The 19208-nt window shown below is 49.8% G+C and overlaps 1 protein-coding gene across 3 annotated transcripts in view; it reads left to right on the top strand.

Moving 5' to 3' along the window:
* CPXM2 (carboxypeptidase X, M14 family member 2) overlaps positions 1-14873 on the top strand; it is a 136619-nt gene extending 121746 nt beyond the window's left edge. For 2 of the 3 annotated variants that reach the window (XM_061403800.1, XM_061403799.1), the window contains 4 exons: positions 515-812; positions 5985-6124; positions 7988-8087; positions 13533-14873. In XM_061403800.1, the coding sequence (XP_061259784.1) occupies positions 515-812; positions 5985-6124; positions 7988-8087; positions 13533-13786 (792 nt within the window). In that variant the 3' untranslated portion in view covers positions 13787-14873. Of the gene's footprint in view, positions 1-514; positions 813-5984; positions 6125-7987; positions 8088-8293; positions 8380-13532 lie in introns of those variants that run through there. The other variant, XM_061403801.1, reaches the window with a different exon arrangement.
* The last annotated feature ends 4335 nt before the right edge of the window (positions 14874-19208 follow it).

The raw sequence follows: 19208 nt of genomic DNA, 5'->3' as shown, positions 1-19208 counted from the left end.
ATGGATTTTTAGGTGTGTGTTCTTTCATCCCGGAGATAATTGTGTTTGCTTCTCTCTCTCTATGCTGTTTGTTACCGTTCAGTTCAGTCACTCAGTTGTATCCGACTCTTTGCGACCCCATGGACTGCAGCACACCAGGCTTCCCTGTCCATCAGCAACTCCTGGAGCTTACTCAAATTCATGTCCATTGAGTCACTGATGAACATTAATTCATTGACTGACCCATGAATTCAGTGAAGTTGCCAAGTGTTGATCCTTTAATTCTGTCATTCCCTCTTTGCATACTAACTGGAGTATTCCTCCAGTAAGAAATTTTTCTGGATTTTTCTTTTTATCCATTACTTCCACAGTGGCCAGTTTTCCCTAGACAAATTTTGAGATTCTAAATTTTGCTCTGATGATGCCGTAAAATGACTGCTTTTTCAACTATGTCCCTCTTTGGAAAGCTCAGGAGAGAAGTCAGTTTCCTTCTGCTTTTATTTCTCAAATGTGCTAAAATTGGGCATGTTCACAGGTGGCAGTAGAGACCAGGGCAGTCATAGCCTGGATGGAAAAAATCCCCTTCGTGTTGGGTGGCAACCTGCAGGGGGGCGAGCTGGTGGTGGCCTACCCCTACGACATGGTGAGGTCCCTGTGGAAGACCCAGGAGCATACCCCCACGCCCGACGACCATGTCTTCCGCTGGCTGGCCTACTCCTACGCCTCCACTCACCGCCTCATGACGGACGCCAGGAGGAGGGTGTGCCACACGGAAGACTTCCAGAAGGAGGATGGGACCGTCAATGGGGCTTCCTGGCACACTGTGGCTGGAAGTAAGTCTCTGATGGCCCTATTGTCATCGTGGGGCCCAGTGACAATGGACTGCTGGATGGAGGTTGGGGGGGACCCTCTGGTCCAGCTCTCCATCTATCCTTGTTCTCAGCAGAATAACTACCGTAATTAACCATGTATAAGGTTCGAGCACTCTGCCTAGACTCTTCTTTCACCTTCACAATAGTCTTCAAGCGGATGTGGCTTACTCCCCTTGTTATAAAAGAGGTAACCGAGGTTTTGAGATGGGAAAGGGATCTGTTCAAACCCCCAAGGAGCAGAACTGGGATCTGTCTGATGCTGTGGTCTACTCTTAGCCGCCGAGCTGTTTGGATGTTACAGGATCAGAGTTGGTAAGCATAGTCTTAGGGGAATTATTGGCCAGAAAAGCAAACCCAGCGAAGGGGCAGAGAGCACACTGGTGCTTTGCAGCCAGGGCGCTGTACCCAGAGCCATCCCCGCAGTGGGAGACACCCCGTGCTGCCAGCCCTTGGAAGGGAGGCGGTGGGGGGAGCAGTGAGCCCATGTTCAGGACTTTTTCAAATCGCTCGTTCACTGGAAGCCCCACCATCCCACCAGGGTGTCTGGTCAAATTCCCATTGTTGTGATGCAGGGAATGTGATGTCCTGTCCCAGCATGCACTGAAGACAGAGAGGAAGCCCAGCAGAGACTTCAGGGATTCTTTCGCAGCAGCTAGAGGACCTCGTGGTCCAAGTTTCAGGATCAGCCCTTTGTTTCCTGGGTCAGGGCTGCTCCTGGCCTGGAGTTCTCAAGTGAGGAGAGTTGAAGACATCACATTCCCTAAGGTGTCTCTGCATTGGGATGGCAAGACCCCAGACGTAACGTTCATTGCTTATTTTCTTGACTTTGTGAAGATTGGCCAAACTACTCCATGTCAGATGGACCTAATTCATCACGTAAATGCTGTGTGACTCTGGACAAGTTACTTTACCTCTCTGAACCCCCGTATTTTCCATTTGTAAAATGGGCTTGATGTTAATGGCGACGGTAAGGACAATGATGATGGGCACCCTGGGACTGTTGTGAGGATGACAGAGATGGTAGATGTGTGTTCTTTGTCTTGCTTGTCAGCAGCACTGTGTTATAAATTCCCATTCCTTCTCTCCCCCCTCTTCTAGGAAAGTGCTCACCATGAAGCCTCTTTTATGAGCATATCCCTGTTCTCTGTTTTACTCTACTGATTCACTTTAATATTATTTTTCCTTTGCTAGAGATTCAGCCTTCACAAACTTTCCAGGTATGTTTCCACTCTGGGGGAAAATTTTTTTAAAAGAGTAGGCATATTTGTTCCCTTGGCCATTAAGAAAAAATAAAACATGCAGAAAGCTTGCCATTTTTGTCTTGGTTACAAACCAAGCAGAGTTGTTTTATTTTTTCTCCATCATGGCTTTGCTCTGTTCAAATTAAAAAAAAAAAACAAAACCCTAATTATTGACTATCAATACCCCTAGCCCTGTCTATCAAGAAAAATATCCTAATAGCAAAAAGCATGCTTGTTTGTTCAGTTCTAGTCCTAAAAACCTGCAATAATCTTTATGAGAAGCATCTGCTTAGTTTTTGTGGCCACTGTGACTAAATTAGGTTCGGACACTGCGGAATTTGTCAGCAGCAGGTCAATAGCACCGTTCTGAGAAGTCGGTTGCTATCTAATCACACTGGCAGCGTTTGATTTGTTTCTATCCATTATATTTTCCATTATGCCGGGGACTTTTGTGGCAGAGCCATGTGGTGGCTCGAGCCTTTTTAATCATTCTTCCTGCAGGCAGTGTGATGAAGCCTGCAGATTCATTTCTTTGCAGACTAATGAGATGCGATTTCTAATTTCCTTTCCTCCCCCCGCCCCTCCACTCCTTCTTTGTGTTCGGGTCTTGCTGGCTCATTAGCGGTGACCAACAGGTCTTAGCTAGTGGGAGTGGGCCACTGGGAGCAGGGTCCAGTCCTGCTCAAAAGGCACATGGTTTGCCGTGTGTGTGTTTTGGTTCCAAAGAGACCTGAGCCCTTCTTTGTGTCAGCTGCCGTCCAGCGTCCTCTCCCCGACGAGGAAGGCAGACGTGACAGCTCTGGGCACACGGTGCTCTAAGGAATATGCTGCCCTGTGTTCCCGTATTGAAGCCATGTCAAGAGCAGGATGCCAGGCCCAGGGAGAACACCGAGGAGGTCTCGCCGTCCCCAGCCAGGACCCGAGGCTTGGGAAGTGCTATTTGGGTCGCCCCACACCTTCTGCCCACACGTTTCACTTTCAAAGCCATTTCTTACCCAGGATTCTCCGCTGCACCACATTCACTAAAGGACTGGAATTTGGTGTTAACCATAGCTTGGCTCAGGCTTTTCCACCGTTCTCCTGGTTTCTCATCATTTTGCCAATTCTTCAAGCACTTCCAGTGCTGTTGAAGATACACTCATTGCAAAGGGGCATCCCAGGTGGTACAAGTGGTAAAGAACCCGCCTGCCATTGGAGGAGACATCAGAGACGTGGGTTCGATCCCTGGGTTGAGAAGATCCCCTGGAGGAGGGCATGGCAGCCCACTCCAGTATTCTTGCCTGGAGAATCCCCATGGACAGAGGAGGCCTGCAGGCAGGCTACGGTTCATAGGGTCGCAAAGAACTGGACACAAGTAAAGTGACTTAAAATGCATACATGCATGCACGCACTTACTGCAAAATGGCAGGCCCACCTCAGAGTTTTAAATAGCACATTTATTTATTTTAGTACTAACAAGGTCTGAAGGTTGGGATAATGAGAAGTGTGTGTGTGTGTGTGTGCTTGGAGCAGTCCTGCGACCCAGGAGGGCCTGCCTGTCATGCTGCTCTGCGTGCACGGTCCGCAGGCCTCCCTGCGCTGGCTGTGATTCCACACCTCAGGTTCCACTGAATGAGCTGGCCTGGCATTTTGACCAACCTCTTTCAGCCAGACCAGGCCCTGCGAGGGATTTTCCATGAACTTGACATTGTTCCAGCCTGCTTATCCCCCTGCTGTCACTTTCCATATTTTATCACAAATGTGATCAAAGGTCCGTGGCTGCTGACACGTGAATGGTTCAAATCTGGAATCTGGGAGAGAGAGGCCGTATGTTTTGCACCATTTTATTTGTGACTTGACTGATTAGGCAGCAGGTTGATACAGAATTGCTCTTAACACCCGAAGCCGTGATTTTTAAATAGACTTTTGTGCTTCAGGATGCTCCACTGAGCACTCGGAGGAGGGAGGGGAGATGGGACAGGTGAGGCTGGGGGAAGCACAGGAGGACCTTTTACCCCTACTCAGCAGACGAACCAGCCCCACCGACTCCTGCTCTCTGTGGCCTTGACTCTCAGAACCCAGGGAAGGCTTGGTGGAGGCACCTGCTGCGGGGGGAATCCGCCTGGCTGTCACTTGGGGCACAGTAGCACTGTGTTCTTGCTAATCACCCTGCTGCCCAAAACTGAAAATGTTGGGCAGGCAGGCCCTGAACTTCATGCCACCTGACATTCATTTGTCCATTTTGCAAATGTTGGGTATTGTAATGGGATGGGGCCCCCAAAGATATGTCCACTTCCTCATCTCTGGAACTTGTGTGTGTGACTTTATTTGGAAAATGGGTCTTTGTAGGTGTCATTAAGGATCTCAAGATGAGGTCATCACGAGTTACCCAGATGGACCCTAAAATCAGTGACAGATGTCCTTGTAAGGGGTAGACAGGGAGAAGACCCAGACACTGAGAAGGCCCTGTGAAGACAGAGCCAGAGCTGGGAGTGGTGCAGCCGCAAGCCAAGGAAACCAAGGGCTGTCGGGAACTGAAAGAAACAGGGAAGAGCCTTTGGAGGGAGTGTGGCCTTGCCAGCACCTTGATTCTGGGCTTCTGGCCTCTAGAACTATGAGAGGATATGTTTCTGTTACTTTAGACCACCCAGTTGGTGTGATCCTTGATACCAGCAACCCTAAGAAATGAACACAGGGACCAAGTCCTGTTGTAGGCATGTCAGGATGCAAGAGGCTGTCTGCTCTCCAGCCGGGTGGTGAGGGCATTTGTCCTACAGTCCCTGAGCAATGATAAGCAAGTTCTAGGCAGGCATTACACACACCTGGGTTCAAACCCCAACTCTGTCCAGATGTGTGATTCTGGATACATTCCTTAATGCATTCCTGGACCAGTCTCTGCCTCAATTCTCTTATTTGTGAAATTGGGCTACAACTACCTACCTCTCTGCTGGTTTGTGGTGAAGAGAAAGTGAGCTTGGCTGTAGAGCGCTAAAGACAGGTTCTGGCTTATGTAGGAACTCAATAAAGGGTGAGATGGATAGCTGTGTTTATGAGTTAGAATGGACAACTACACGTGTCATTCCACAGTTACAGAGCTGTTGGTGAGAGCAGCATAACGACTGAGCTAAATTTAAACACTAAAAATGCGCATTATTAATGAGACCTTAAAAAATGGCAAAGTAAAAAGCCACAGGAACAAAAGAAAAAGAGACAAGAATTTAACAAAAGTGGGGCTTCTCTGATGGCTCAGTGGTAAAGAATCCCTCTGCCAATCTAGGAGACACAAGTTTGATCCCTGATCCAGGAATATCCACTTGCCATAGAGCAGCTAAGCCCATGGGCCACAGCTATAGAGCCTGTGCTCTGGAGTCTGGGAGCCACAACTGCTGAAGCCCTTGGGCCCTGGAGCCCGTGCTCGGCAACAAGAGAAGCCACTGCAGTGAGAAGCCCACGCATCACACCTGGAGAGTAGCCCCTGCTCACTGCAACTAGAGAAAAGCCTGCACAGCAACAAAGACCCAGCACAGCCAAAAAATAAATAAAATGATCACAACAAAGTTAAACAAGAAAAAGAAGTGATACCGCTATCCTAAAAATAGTATTAAACTGAGTTCAATAAAACGAAAGTGATTTTATCTAGAAGACACTTCTTTCAGTCCCCCTTTTCTCAGAGATGTTCTGCACATGCCTGTCTTCCCCATAAAGATGTTCCAGCTGCATCTTGTCTCTCTCTCTCAACACCCGCCCCACCCCGTTTTCTGTTCCCCTGCAGTTGCTCTAATTAATGTTTTGTGTAGAGTAGATACTGGATGCCTCCTTGTTCAGATGAACTCCTCGGAGTCGTGTGCTCTTGCTGTCTCTCGTGCCCCTCTGAGCACCGTGAAGCTAAAATGTTACTTGGTTGGCTTGGCAGGTCTCAACGATTTCAGCTACCTTCACACAAACTGCTTCGAGCTGTCCATCTACGTGGGCTGTGATAAATACCCACATGAGAGCGAGCTGCCTGAGGAGTGGGAGAACAATCGGGAATCCTTGATTGTGTTCATGGAGCAGGTATGATGCGGGCACTCGGCAGGGATGGGGGCTCGCTAGGGAGCAAAGCCCTCGAGATGGCCGAAAGCCTGAGATCAAAATTAATACCATCATCCTGGGCTGGTGACTACAGTGTCGGAAGGAGCTGTTGTCTCTGAGCTCTGTGTCAATGTCAGTCGCTCCCACTGGTTCTTGGTGAGTGAGACTCCAGATCGCTGCTCTATTGGGAGGGGTGATTTGTGTCCAGCCAGCATGCCCAGGCTTCCTGTCTTCATCAACTAGGTCTAACATAACAAAACACGCAGGCTGGGAAACAGGAGAAGGCTGGAAGTCCAAAATGAGTGTGTCAGCAGGCAGGTTTCATTCCAAAGCCTCTCTTCTTGGCTTGTGGATGGCCACCTTCTCACTGTCCTCACATGCTCTTTACTCTGTGTGCGTACACTGCTGGCGTCCCTATGTGTGCAGGTTTCCTCCTCTTTTAAAGACATCAGTCAGACGATAAAGCCCACTCTTCTGGTGTCATCAGTTCTTTAAAGATGCTATCTCCAAAAGCAGTCACCTTCTAAGGTACTGGAGGGGTGGGGACTTCAACATATGGATTTGTGGGGGACACAGTTCAACCCATAACATCAGCTCAGAGGCTGAGGACTAACTGCTGCAGGTAGCCGGGTGCCACCTGGGAACAGTTCTAAATCATACCAGCTAGGTTCTGCTTGGAGCTGGTGAGCATCTGCTTGTGGCCAGTGAGGAAGCCTTGCCGTGTATGCTAGGACCTTCCCACACCTTTCTTTTCTTCTGTTCTCAGTGACACACCTGTCTCATAGTATTGGGCAAACTGGCTTTCGTTTGGTACTAAAACTAGCCAAGTAGCATCCATTCCCCAGTAAGGAATAGACTCACAGAAACCAGAGAGATAAAAATGAATGTTGAACTTCAGATGATTCTACCATGACTCCCATTCATCAGGAAGTAAGATGCTGAGGCTGTATTGGGAGGTTGCCCTTCCTCCATGGGTGGCTGTAGATGAGTCAGAGGCATCATCTTAGCCAAGGGCTTGGCTGCCAGCTTCCTGATACCTGCACCTCCACATGGGTGGTAGAGGTTGGCACCAGTTTATAGCAATAGCATCCACATCTGATCCATGAGTCCTGGGAGGGTCAGTGCAGCCCACAGTACACATTCATGGTAGAGAAGGCTGTGAACCTGTTCTCCCTTCTTAGGAAGCCATGAGCACACTTTCCATCCCCACTCTGGAATTCTGTGGGGGAAGGCTCTTTTTTCATTTTATGTACGCAGACAAAGAAGACCCTAGTCATTCTAACATGATGATCCCAGTTTAGCCAAAGAACCTCCTATGAATAAAATGCCCAGGCTTAGCAGTGCGTGTAAAGAGTGTCATTGGAAGTGATGGTATGTCACCTTGGATCTTCAGATGAGGAAACCCAATCGGTGTGCATCACATGACTCAGCTCATCAATGGGAGGGCCCTGGGGACTGAACTATACTTTACAGGAGCCTCTTTGAGTCTTTCCTCTCCTGTTTGATTCTTAGAGTCTATTTCTTAAGTCTGTAGAGTCCAGGAAAGTCAAAATAAATATGCCTGTAAAAATTAAATTCCATTTTTTACAGGATGTGTTTTTTATGAACCATCTCAGATCCTAATATTTTCTCAACCTCTGGAACATTTTAACTCTGGTGGAAAACTTTCCAGTAGAAAGGAATACAGAAATTTACACACCAAATCCACACAGAGTTGGGGAGCTTTCAAGCCAGATGTGGCTCTGAGGGGGTTCTGGGTAGCCCTGGCTGGCAGTAGGTTTATAGGTACGTTTGCTGTTCCGGATGGTCTGTGAGCCCCTCTGTTTCCTCATGTTCACCGAGTAGGTCCATCGGGGCATCAAAGGCCTGGTGAGGGATTCACATGGAAAAGGAATTCCAAATGCTGTTATCTCCGTGGAAGGCGTTAACCATGACATCCGAACAGGTAACTGCAAGTGTCTGTGAACTGTTTCTTAGGAGCAAATACCCTTATTCTTGAAGCGTTTGACTTGAGTTAGAACCACAAGGTGAGGTCCAGAAACTTCCTCCTCTGCTCTACCTTATCCTCTCTTTCCTCCAACTTTCCATGGGAGACCCTGGAAGCCAGGTGTTCAGCCTATGCTTTCTGCCTTCTCTCTGTCCCTTATTCAGGTGGAAGCCAGATGCTCCGAGAGGCTGGAGGACCCACTGAAGGTTCAGGAGGTGGGTGGGGCTTGGGTTGAGGTGTGTGAGCAGCTGCATGCTGTGTCCCTGCTGGTTCCAGAGTTCCCGAGCTGGCGGGAGGGCAGCCTGCAGACACCGGGCACCTGCCCACCGGCTGCCTTCTTCTCTGCTGATCAGAAAGTGAGGTGAAAACATGCCCAGGCTTTCCCTTGCGCCCCAGGACTCCCATCACCTGGGATGCACTTGGTGTGTTCAGGGGGAAATATGAAACAGAGACCTTGACCTTCTATGGACAACATTGGCGCCATGAGGCAGTGACAGATGTGCGTGGCAGAGAATTGCTTGGATGCCTAACTCAGATTGTCAGCAAGAGTTCTGCTGGAGATGGTTGCCCACAGACACGATCAAACTGACACGCAGAGGTTTTTGTAGGGGTGGGGGCGACTTTAGAGGCCACTGAGTCTGCAAGGCAGACGCTTTGCTGTCAGCGGCAGTGAGCAGGGCACCGGGTCCTGCATTGGCTTCCCATGGTTGCCATGACAAATGGTGAGGCTTAAATAAACAGAAATGTATTCTGTCTCTGTTACGGAGGCCAGGAGTCTGCAGTCCTGGTGTCAGCGGGGTGTGCTTCCCTGGAGCCTCGGGAGTGTTCCCCCTTGGCTCTTCCAGCTCCGGGTGGCTTTGGGTAATCCTGTGCTTCCTTGGCTGCGTCACTCCAGTCTCTGCCTCCGTTTCCTCCTTGCTCCTCCTCCTCTGTCTCTTCTGAGGACAGATCGTTGGATTTAGGACCCACTCGTGTAATCCAGGCTGATCTCATCTCAAGAGCCTGAATTACACATGCAAAAACCGCTTTTCCAAATAAGATCAATTCACAGGTCCTGGGTAGTAGGATGTGGGCCATTGGGAGGGTAGGGGGTGGGGCGGGCGGCATCACTGGACCCAGGGCAGGTCCTGCCCAGGTGTAGGGAACGGATGCACCATCAGCAAGAGGAAGGAAATGATTGTCATAAAAAAAAAAAAAAGACTTCTTCAGTCACAAACACCCTTGAACTGGAGAAATGAGACTTCCACGGACTTGCCCTGGCCTGTGCCTGGGGTCTGGGAGCTTACCCTGGGCCCAGGCAGCCAGCCACCCTGGCCACGATGCGGCGTTTCCCAGACGCACAGCGAGAGGCTGAACTGGGACTGAACCGGGGATTGAGACTCTCCATGGTGGGCCCTTCCCCTGTCCATGCTGTTCCTCCCTAAGGAGAGAAGGGGCCTTTTCCCCACTAGCCGATCACATGCATGGAGACACTGTCCTCCCCGAAGTGATCCCATTTGACCTGCGAGGAAGCAGAGGCTCTGGGCAGGGAGAGGCTGGGATTCAGTGCATGTAAAGACTGTCACCCTGGCCCAGGTGTTCTTCGATGCCAGGCTGCCCGCTCACATGCCTGACATACAGGGACAAATATCGTGTCAATGGGTGACACGCATCTGAAATGCCATGAAGCAGTGGTCTACGGTGTGATGCCCTGAATCGCCTTCTCTCAAGGTAGTTAACCTGTTTCTTCACTCAGCCGTTATTTCCTGAGCATCACACCACTTGTCCCCCAGGATCTTATAGCTACTGACCACGAGGCCACACACTGGGTTGCGTGGCATTTGGTACATAGGAGCCCCACTGAACTGAACTGAGCCCACATTGACGGGCACACACTGATCCATTCATTCATTCACTTATTCATTCATTCAACAGATGCAGATTGTAAACTTGTCATGGGCCAGACACGTAAGGGACGGGTGATCCTTATGGATCAAATGGGCTGTCTGATCTGGTTCTGCCCAGGACTTGTATTTTAAACATTATTAATGAGCTCCGAAAAAAGTGATTCGTTAAAGAGCCTGGAATGTTCCTTGGACCATTAGCGCCTTGTAGGCAATGTGAGAGAAGGAGAGTTTTAAATAGAGTGGGAGATAAAACGCCCATGGGGCCCCACAAGACAGCAGAGAGAACTCTGCCTGATGAGCTCGGAATTTCAAGCCCCTGTCATCAAGGAGAGTTTCGATGAGCTAATGGGAAACTCAGCTCGCCCTCCCTTTATTCCCCCAAATAATCTCCCAGCACCTTCTCATTACAGAGGAATCCCATGTGTCACGGACAGTTCTTCATCGTGTTGGTTTCAGGGTCCTCCCGTACATCACGTAAGCTCTGAATCTGCCTTGATTTCTCTCTGAGGCTTATGTGATCTGACAAATTTTATTCCAGGAGGGATTTTGCATAAAATAAGCAGGCGTATGCAATGGAATTCCACAGGGAGTGAAGTTAGTAAGGATGCTTTCTGAACGCATGCAAATGTGCTGGCCCAACAGCAAGCTCAGAATGCCACGTGACTGTCTTTTGTTCGGGAGACACTAACCCAACCTGCTAACGAATGGCCCTCCGTTAGGACCTGGCTTGTCCCTTCCATCCACCTATGCCGGGCAGTGCCAGCTGGGTGCCAACCTCCCCATGCAGCCCCACAGAATGCTCCCCGCAGGCACACACCTGGCGGGGCGGCACGATAAGAAGGCTGGCACACCAAAGACAGGTGGATTGAGGAGGGTGTGAGGAGGGAGCCTGCTGCTGTTGCTGGGAGAAAAAGAATTCCAAAGCCATCTTATAAATCTGAATTAGTAGTGCTGACAAGTGTGTGTTATTTGTGGATTTCTTTTGCTCCTCTGGCTCCCTGAGCACCTCCCTTGGTGTGAACCTGGGCTGCCCCTTCCCTGGGGGATTTTAAACTGCCCTCCCGTGTGTCCTTGAGGTAGACACTCCCACTGAGAGGTCTCACCTCCAGGGCCTCCATCAGGGTAGGCAGCCATTGGCAGGAGGCCAGTTCCTGATCTTAACTAACCCACCCCTGCGTTTGTGGGGAGAAAGTATCCACAGTAGTTGAGAGGTAAGGTGTTCAACTTCTCGCAGGAACAGGACATTTGGGTTCACGTTTGCATGACTGTTGGTCTTCATCCCACTCAATCCAGCTGGCATGCTTGGAGGACGCACTATTGAAACCCAGTGTTAAGTGGGAAAGAGGAAGCACAGGTCTTATGGAGCCCAGGGCTCAGCATGGGGCCAGGACAGGACAGGGAAGCTACTCACACTCCGGTCATGAGGTCTGGAGGAGCAGAGGCGCCCCTGGCAGGTGTGTCTGGGAGCTGAGAGCTTGGAGGAATGTCTCAGGGGATGCCTGCCCTGCCCAGGAGGTCGGGGCCATCTGATTAACTGGACAGAGATGGCCAGACGTGGCTCTTGGTCTCTGAAAAACCATGAAGTGGCATTTTATGTAGTTGAGAACCTTGCATTTTCACTGGAGAAAGATACAGGTGCTGAGAAAGACAGGGAGCCACCCGCCTGTGTTATATGCCCGGGGCTCTCATGTTGAGGCCTGTTTACCAGGTAGCAGACTCTGCGAGCGTGTGGTGAACAATTGCCTGCGTATTTCATTTTTCACAACATCTTGTGCTTTCATGAGCTCACTGCACGCATTGCATGGGATGTCTCAGATAAACAGAGATTTGTGATGTTAGTTTAAACGTGGTGCTTTAGAGTGTTATGTGTGTATGTGTGTAAGATACATATTCACTCACACAGAGAGTTCTCGTCCATCCATTTGAGGACTTCTGGACTCATTCAGACAAGTAAACCTTGCCCAGGCCTACATAGCACTTGATCAAATCCGGCCTTTTCTCTTTAGACCGGACAGGACAGATTGTCCTAACAGAGAGAACAAATCTGGCCCTGGAAGACCAGCTGATCACTAGCTGTGTGACCTTGTGTAGATGTGACACTTCCCTGGGCGTCCAGTTACTCCTGTAGAAGTGGAGGTTGTCACACAGCTTACCACGAGCTTGACTGGGTCGGTCTGGCGGATTGGCACCTGTCTCATCCTTCTGTGGGCCGCGTCAGAGTTGACATTTGCTTTTTGGTCCATCGGACACTACTGAAGCGACTTAGCAGCAGTAGCAGCAGTCAAAGCTATGGCTTTTCCAGTAGTCATGTATGGATGTGAGAGTTGGGCCATAAAGAAAGCTGAGCACCAAAGAATTGATGCTTTTGAACTGTGGTGTTGCAGAAGACTCTTGAGAGCCCCTTGGACTGCAAGGAGATCCAACCAGTCAATCCTCAAGGAAATCAGCCCTGAATATTCATTGGAAGGACTGAAGCTGAAGCTCCAATACTTTGGCCACCCCATGCAAAGAACTGACTCACTGGAAAATACCCTGATGCTGGGAAAGATTGAAGGCAGGAGGAGAAGGGGCTGACAGAGGATGAAGTGGTTGGTTGGATGGCATCACCAACTCGATGGACATGAGTTTGAGCAGGCTCTGGGAGTTGGTGATGGACAGGGAACCCTGGTGTGCTGCAGTCCATGGGGTTGCAAAGAGTCGGACATGACTGAGCAACTGAGCTGAACTGAACTTTCTATCGCGAAGCCCCCTTAATGTCAGGGGTCCTAGTGATCTCAGCAGGTGTGGGTCCCCTGGGGAGGAGTGGCCTTGGCCTTAGACCCTGCTTTATTCAACAAGAATCTAGCGAGCTGAGGATGGACACGGGTCCAGTTAGATCCCTGTTGGATGCCTGCTCAATGGTGTCACTGAGGGGAGCTGGGGAGGAGGCAGGGGACACTGCCTGCAACATGTACCTGCCCCTGAAGCTCCAGTTCTTCATGGAAGACCATGGAATGAGGTGCAGACATCTGGTACCTCCTTCCAGGTCATTTGGCCCAAGTCCTCTGTAGCCTTTTCCTTCTCTTTTTCAGAAGTGAAGAGCCCCACCCTCATACGACTCTTCTATATTTATAGCCATGCTAAGGGAAGCCAGGAAACCAGGCACAGATGGCTTTTCAAGATGGCATTCTGTGGCAAGGGCATACGGTTTAGAAGTTCAAGTTCATAATGAATGGTGTGTATTGTCAGAGAGAAAGGAATGTTAGGGATCATGTCTCCATCTCTGCTCATGCGTATTAACACTGCAGGGAGCCTACACCCCAGTCCCCTTCCTGTTAAAACCATTAAGGTAACGTCCCAAAAGGAAAACATCTCGGCGTCCAAAATGTACTAAGAATTTGCATTTGCCGGGGCTCGAATTCCACACTGCCTGTCTCCAAGTCTCTCCCTGGCCAGGAGACTGGTCTTGGAATAACAGGGCTGGTTGGTATCATTGTTAGAAGGGACTGCTCTCAATTCTCCTGTTTTCTTTTCACAGCCAGCGACGGGGATTACTGGCGCCTCCTCAACCCTGGAGAGTATGTGGTCACAGCCAAGGCAGAAGGTTTCACCTCGTCCACTAAGAACTGCATGGTTGGCTATGACATGGGGGCCACGCAGTGCGACTTCACGCTCAGCAAAACCAACCTGGCCAGGATCAGAGAGATCATGGAGAAGTTCAGAAAGCAGCCCGTCAGCCTGCCAGCCAGGCGGTTGAAGCTGCAGGGGCGGAAGAGACGACAGCGCGGGTGACCTCCCAACTCTTGAGTCGTGTCCTGGACCCCTGCAAATTAAACCACCTTGGTTGTAGCTCCATAGAGGACTCACTCCTTGTTGTTTTCTCTGTAATTCATGAAGGCCTGGGAGTATGTGTGCACTGCAAGGCGGGTCCCCAGCAGGGGACTTAGGATAGTTTCTTTGCTCCCATTTATCCAAATAACTTGGGCAAAGCAGCAGAGGAAGGCTGGTAGAGGTGAAATAATTCAACAAGCCAACCTGAGACTCTGAGAGAGAGAGAGGGAGGAGCTTGCCTGTTGAGGTTCTCCGGGCTGTACAGGAAAGGAAACCGGTGCTTCTCCTGTCTGCGTGACAGCAAGAATTCCTGGTGCATTTGCAGTTTGCACAGTGACAGTGGCAGCATCCCCAGGGCTCTGCTGTCCCAAATGTTACCAGCTGAGATGCTCACAAACATTCTAAGAACCCACCCTGTCTGGCCCCAGGACATTCTGAGCTGCTGCAGATGAATCCTACACTCTGTTGACAATAGAGACATTACCAAGTGAGCTTCAGTCTGCCTCTTGATTTAGCTTAGTTCCCCTTTCAACAAAGGATCATGCTCATAAAAGGAGAAAAAGGCTGAAATAATTCGAGTGAATGTGGGCAGCAGGCGTGCATTGGGTCAAGTGGTGTGCAGTGGGGCCCACACAGAACCCCCAAAACTTCCCGCTGCTGCAGTCGGGGGCTCCCTAAACAGGGACAGAAGGAGGCGCCAGCCTCCCTAAGGAACCAGAGCAGTTAGTCTGGCTCTCTGACCTGCTGGGACTTGAGCAAAAAAGGCTGACCGTCAGCCCTCCCTGTTCAATATAGTCCTCCTTTCCTGGAAGCGAGCACTCCTAAGCTGGCCTGACATCACCCTGGCAGTTATTTTTGGTGTGTGGGATGCTGGGCCATCCAGATTAGACTCCATTTGATGAAAAGCTCTTAGAATTATCAGGGAGCATTGGTGTGGGAAGGGTTATTGAATCTCCGTGCAAGAGAACAGTTCGTCTCGCTTTTTATTAATGTTGCTGCCTCACTGACCTGGGAAGAAGAGAAAAATAAAGCAAGTGGTGAGATCCTTCTAGTCGTGTGGTTTTCTCGGGTAGACTCGCAGCCACCCAGATGCCATGCCCCACCTCCTCTCTCTGCAGTTGGTCACCCTGGAGAAGGCGCCTGTTCTAGAGGGGCAGCTTGTACCCGGATCAAGGTCCGTAGAGGTGCGGCCAGCTCTGTGTCCCCTCCCTCCTGCCCCAGGGTGGGGATGGGGGCGCCTGTGCTGGGGTGAAGTTATCCTGACACTTGGGACCCACTAGTAAGTCCTGGAGATGCCAGGGAGCGCCTTCCCAGAAAAGCGTCTCATGTCACTTTCTGAGAATCTACACAAGAGATCGGCAGCCTTATAAAGGATTAGATTGTAAATATTTTAGGTTTTGCAGGCCATAAAGTCTCTGTCACAAGTACTCAGCTCTGCTATTCTAGCACAAAAGCAGACATACACCATACATAAATCAAGCAGGTGTGGCCTTGTTCCAGTAAAGCTTCATTAAAACATGTGGCAGAGACTTCCCTGAGGTCCAGTAAGGTTAGGACACTATGCTTTCACTGTGGTGGACCAGGTTCAATCCCTGGTGGGGGAACTAAGATCCGACAAGGAGGCCAAAAATAAAAACTTGTTGCAGCTGGGTTTGACCGCAGTCTGGGGCATTGTTAGCTGACCCCTGCTGTTCACTAGAACCTTCTGCGGTGATGGAGATGTCTGATTCTGTGGTACCTAACACAGCAGCCAGTAGCCACATGTGGCCTTTGAGCACTTGGAATGTGACTCGTACAACTTGGGGAAAGCATTTCTAGTTATATAATTTGAATGAATTTAACTTTCTATAGTCATATAGCTATTCACCATGAAGCTCTCCAAGAAGCCTGTTGTAGGAAAACCCTGGCAGCGTTAGTTGTGACAGGTGACACTAGAAAACCCTTGAAATGATCAACGAGCCCTGCAGTTCAGAAGGATTAGCATTCCAAGGGCATTGGCAGACGGTGGATTGGCAGATCCCTGCTGCATCCTGCTGGGAAGCCTGGTCCCTGCACTTGGCACCAAGATGCCTCTCATTGCCAGTGTCTATCTCTCACCCATGAGGCTGTGGTTCGCCATCTGCCTCGTTCAGCAATTCTCAACCCTCTGCAAGCGTATCTTCAGACTTAGCCCATCCACAGGTGTCGGGTTTGCAGGCTGGAGCTGTGGCTTCCAGGCCTGTCACCACCCTTTGGTGTGTGATCTCGGGCAGGGCAGCCTCTCCGTTCTCTCCTCTGCTCCTGTGGAGTAAGCCCATGGGCTTGAGGACTGTGAAGGCCTATGGGGCTGTGATGTCCCCTGATCTCTGGGGGAGAGGTGACATTCCAGATCCTGACGCTCTGGTCTATTAGAGCTGCTCCTCTACTCATCCGCTTTGGTGGGCTCCCCGTTGGCTCTGTAATAATTCAGCGGCTTCTCCTTGCTGAGCCAAGCCCAGACCATATTCCTTCACCTAGCTCCTGGGGCTTCTCTCCAGCTGGACTTCTCTCCTATTTTCCAGCCAGAATTACCCCTCTTGGATCTTCCTAAGAGGTGGCCTTGGGCCTCTGCATCCCTGTCTCTCCCCACAGCTGGAAACCTTCCTGCTCCTCTCAAAGCCTTTTGTCAAATGCCACCTCCTACAGGAAGCCTCCTTACTCTCACAGCACGGACACGTTGGGACAGATGGACTGAGCCCTCAGGGCCTCTGGCTGTCCACCCCTTTCCACTGGGAGTCGTCTCATGGCTGGTTCTCCTGGCTGTTGTCCCAGAATCTCCCCAAGGGCAAGAATGATGTCACCCTGGGTCTCTGCCCCACATGGCTGGCTCAGCTTCCTCCTCACAGCACGTGCTCAGTGAATACGTGTGGAACTGAACTAGCCTTGTGCATGCGCTGCTTTTTGGTTGTATGTTTTTGGCCACACAGCACAGCATGCAGGATCTTAGTTCCCCCTCAAGGGATCGAACCTGTGTTACCTGCCATGGAGGCACGGAGTCTTAACCACTGGACCACCAGGGAAGTCCGTGTGCTGCTTTGTAAGATTCCCTTAAAAGTTAAGATGTGATTTCATAAACTGAAAAGTTGTAACATGGATTTATTCAGTATGTTATTACCTCTTCAAAAGTCTTCACTTTTATAGGTAAGGGTAAGACTTGACTGAATAGAAACATGTTTTAAAGATTTGTAGAAGGGTTTTGCTTTCCATCTGGACGTCTTTCTTTAGAGTAAAATCAACACAAAACATCTGCTTCTGGCAGAAAATCCTCTGTTTATCCTTACTCTCCCACTCAGGGCCCAGGTGGCCACTGCAGCCCTGCTCTTTTTAATGTCACCTGTGTTTTTGGTTAAAGGGCATTTAAGGAGCTGCTCAGATCAGGATCCTTCAGGGATTGCATCTGTTCTTGCCTGGAGAATCCCAGGGATGGGGGAGCCTGGTGGGCTCCCGTCTACAGGGTCGCACAGAGTCGGACACGACTGTAGCAGCAGTAGCAGTTCAATGACTTTAACAGGAAACCCTGAGATTTATCTAGTCTTTGTGTAACAAAGATATTAAGAACAACTTTTTTTTTCAGTATTTTTTTTACTGAAGTATAGTTGATTTACAATGCTATGTTAATTTCTGCTGTGCAATAAATGATTCAGTTATACATACATACATACATATATATATGGCCTTCCCTGGTGGCTCAGCTGGTAAAGAATCAACCTGCAATGCAGGAGATCTGGGTTATCGGGAAGATCCCCTGAAGAAGGAAAAGGCTATCCACTCCAGTATTCTGGCCTGGAGAATTGCATGGACTGTGTATAGTCCATGTATAGTTGATTTATAATGCTATGTTAATTTCTGCTGTGCAGTAAAGTGATTCAGTTATATATATATATGTATATATATATATACACTATACACATCTATATATTCTTTTTTAATATTCTTTTCCACTATGGTTTATCATAGGATAATGAATATAATTCTCTGCGCTCTACAGTAGGACCTTGTGGTCTATCCATTCTGTGTATACAGGCTTACATCTGCTAATCCCAAATGAACAACTTTAAAGCTACAACATTTTGTTAATGTCCAAGTCATGATGTAGCATAAAGGATGTTTTATTAATATTTACGTGCTATTTGGGTGGCTGGTCCAGAAGAGTAGCACAGATTTTCAGGTTCATAATTGGTCCTGGAGGTCACCACCCAGCCTGGAGAAGCTCACATTCCCACCCCACTTCGTGTTGACACTCCCATGCCCAGTGGGGGAGTCACAGTGACTGGGGTCACTGCCACTCACAAAGCCACACCTAGAAGAACTAAACAGAAAGCTGGCCAGAGACAAGCTCCCCGCAGCCAGATTCTGCAGCTGAGCTCTGGGTACCAGGAACAATCTCCCCTGAGGCTATGGGAGTTCTTCCTTCTGTCCGTCTATCTGCTGCCACACAGATACAGCTCCAAGTTCCTAGCCAAGACACAAGGTGTCCAGAAAAAGTTAGAAAAAAATCAGACCAATGGAACCCTTGGGATAGAGTCTCCAATGCCTGCTAGTATGTATGGAGGAGAATGACAGGTCTTTAGAGCCGAGGGGCACCTCAAGGTGAATGAGGTTTCCAGAGGTGGAAACCACGTGTCCCCTTGCAGGCCAATTCTGATGCATCAGTAAGTAGCTGCTTGGAGCCCTGTGTTGAGAAAGATTCTGAAGCAGAGCCCTGGCTCAGTGGGAAGCAATGCGACAATTGATTAGCTATGTCTGCTCTGGGTATGTGAAGGGGTGACAGCACTGATGGCCCATGTTTCCATCCTTAAATAGTCCCATCCCCCTGGGTTTATAAATGGAAAAACCACGGTCCAGGGAGAGGCACGAAGTATCCAAAGCTGTGTGTCAGTTCACAGCAGAGGCCGCACTCTCAGAGCAATGCTCTTTCCACTGCCCTCCTGGAATGCCATAATTAGGTCCCAGAGTAGCCTTGCGCTCTGTGCCTCTCGGCCTTTCCTAGGTGCAAAGAAAGTGATGGAGTCAGGGTGAACTTGGGAAATCAGAGGAGGGAAGATGGGAACCCTTGTCTGATCAGCTCGCCTGGGGTAACTGTTGCTGAGGAGCCAATGAATGTGCAATACAACCCCGAAGAAGCTGCTGGGCCTGACTCTGGGTGCTTCTCACCGTCAGAGTGCTCTGCCCACTTCAGACGGCCTGACAGCTGGATGCTGCCCTCACTCCCGGCCCCATTTTGATTCTCGGTTAGTGATGCTCACTGGGGGTGCAGCTCTGGGTCCTCCACAGCTTCGTCCTCTCCCCGAGGAGCGCATCACCCTGGCGCTCCTTGTTGCCTCTTCTATCATGAGAACAGACCTGATGGAGAAGGGACACAGGC

This window comes from Bos javanicus, chromosome 26 (genome assembly GCF_032452875.1).
Source record: "Bos javanicus breed banteng chromosome 26, ARS-OSU_banteng_1.0, whole genome shotgun sequence".
In the NCBI taxonomy this organism is placed as follows: domain Eukaryota; kingdom Metazoa; phylum Chordata; class Mammalia; order Artiodactyla; family Bovidae; genus Bos; species Bos javanicus.
Note: the sequence above shows the minus strand (reverse complement) of the source record. Positions and strands in the feature narration are given on the sequence as shown.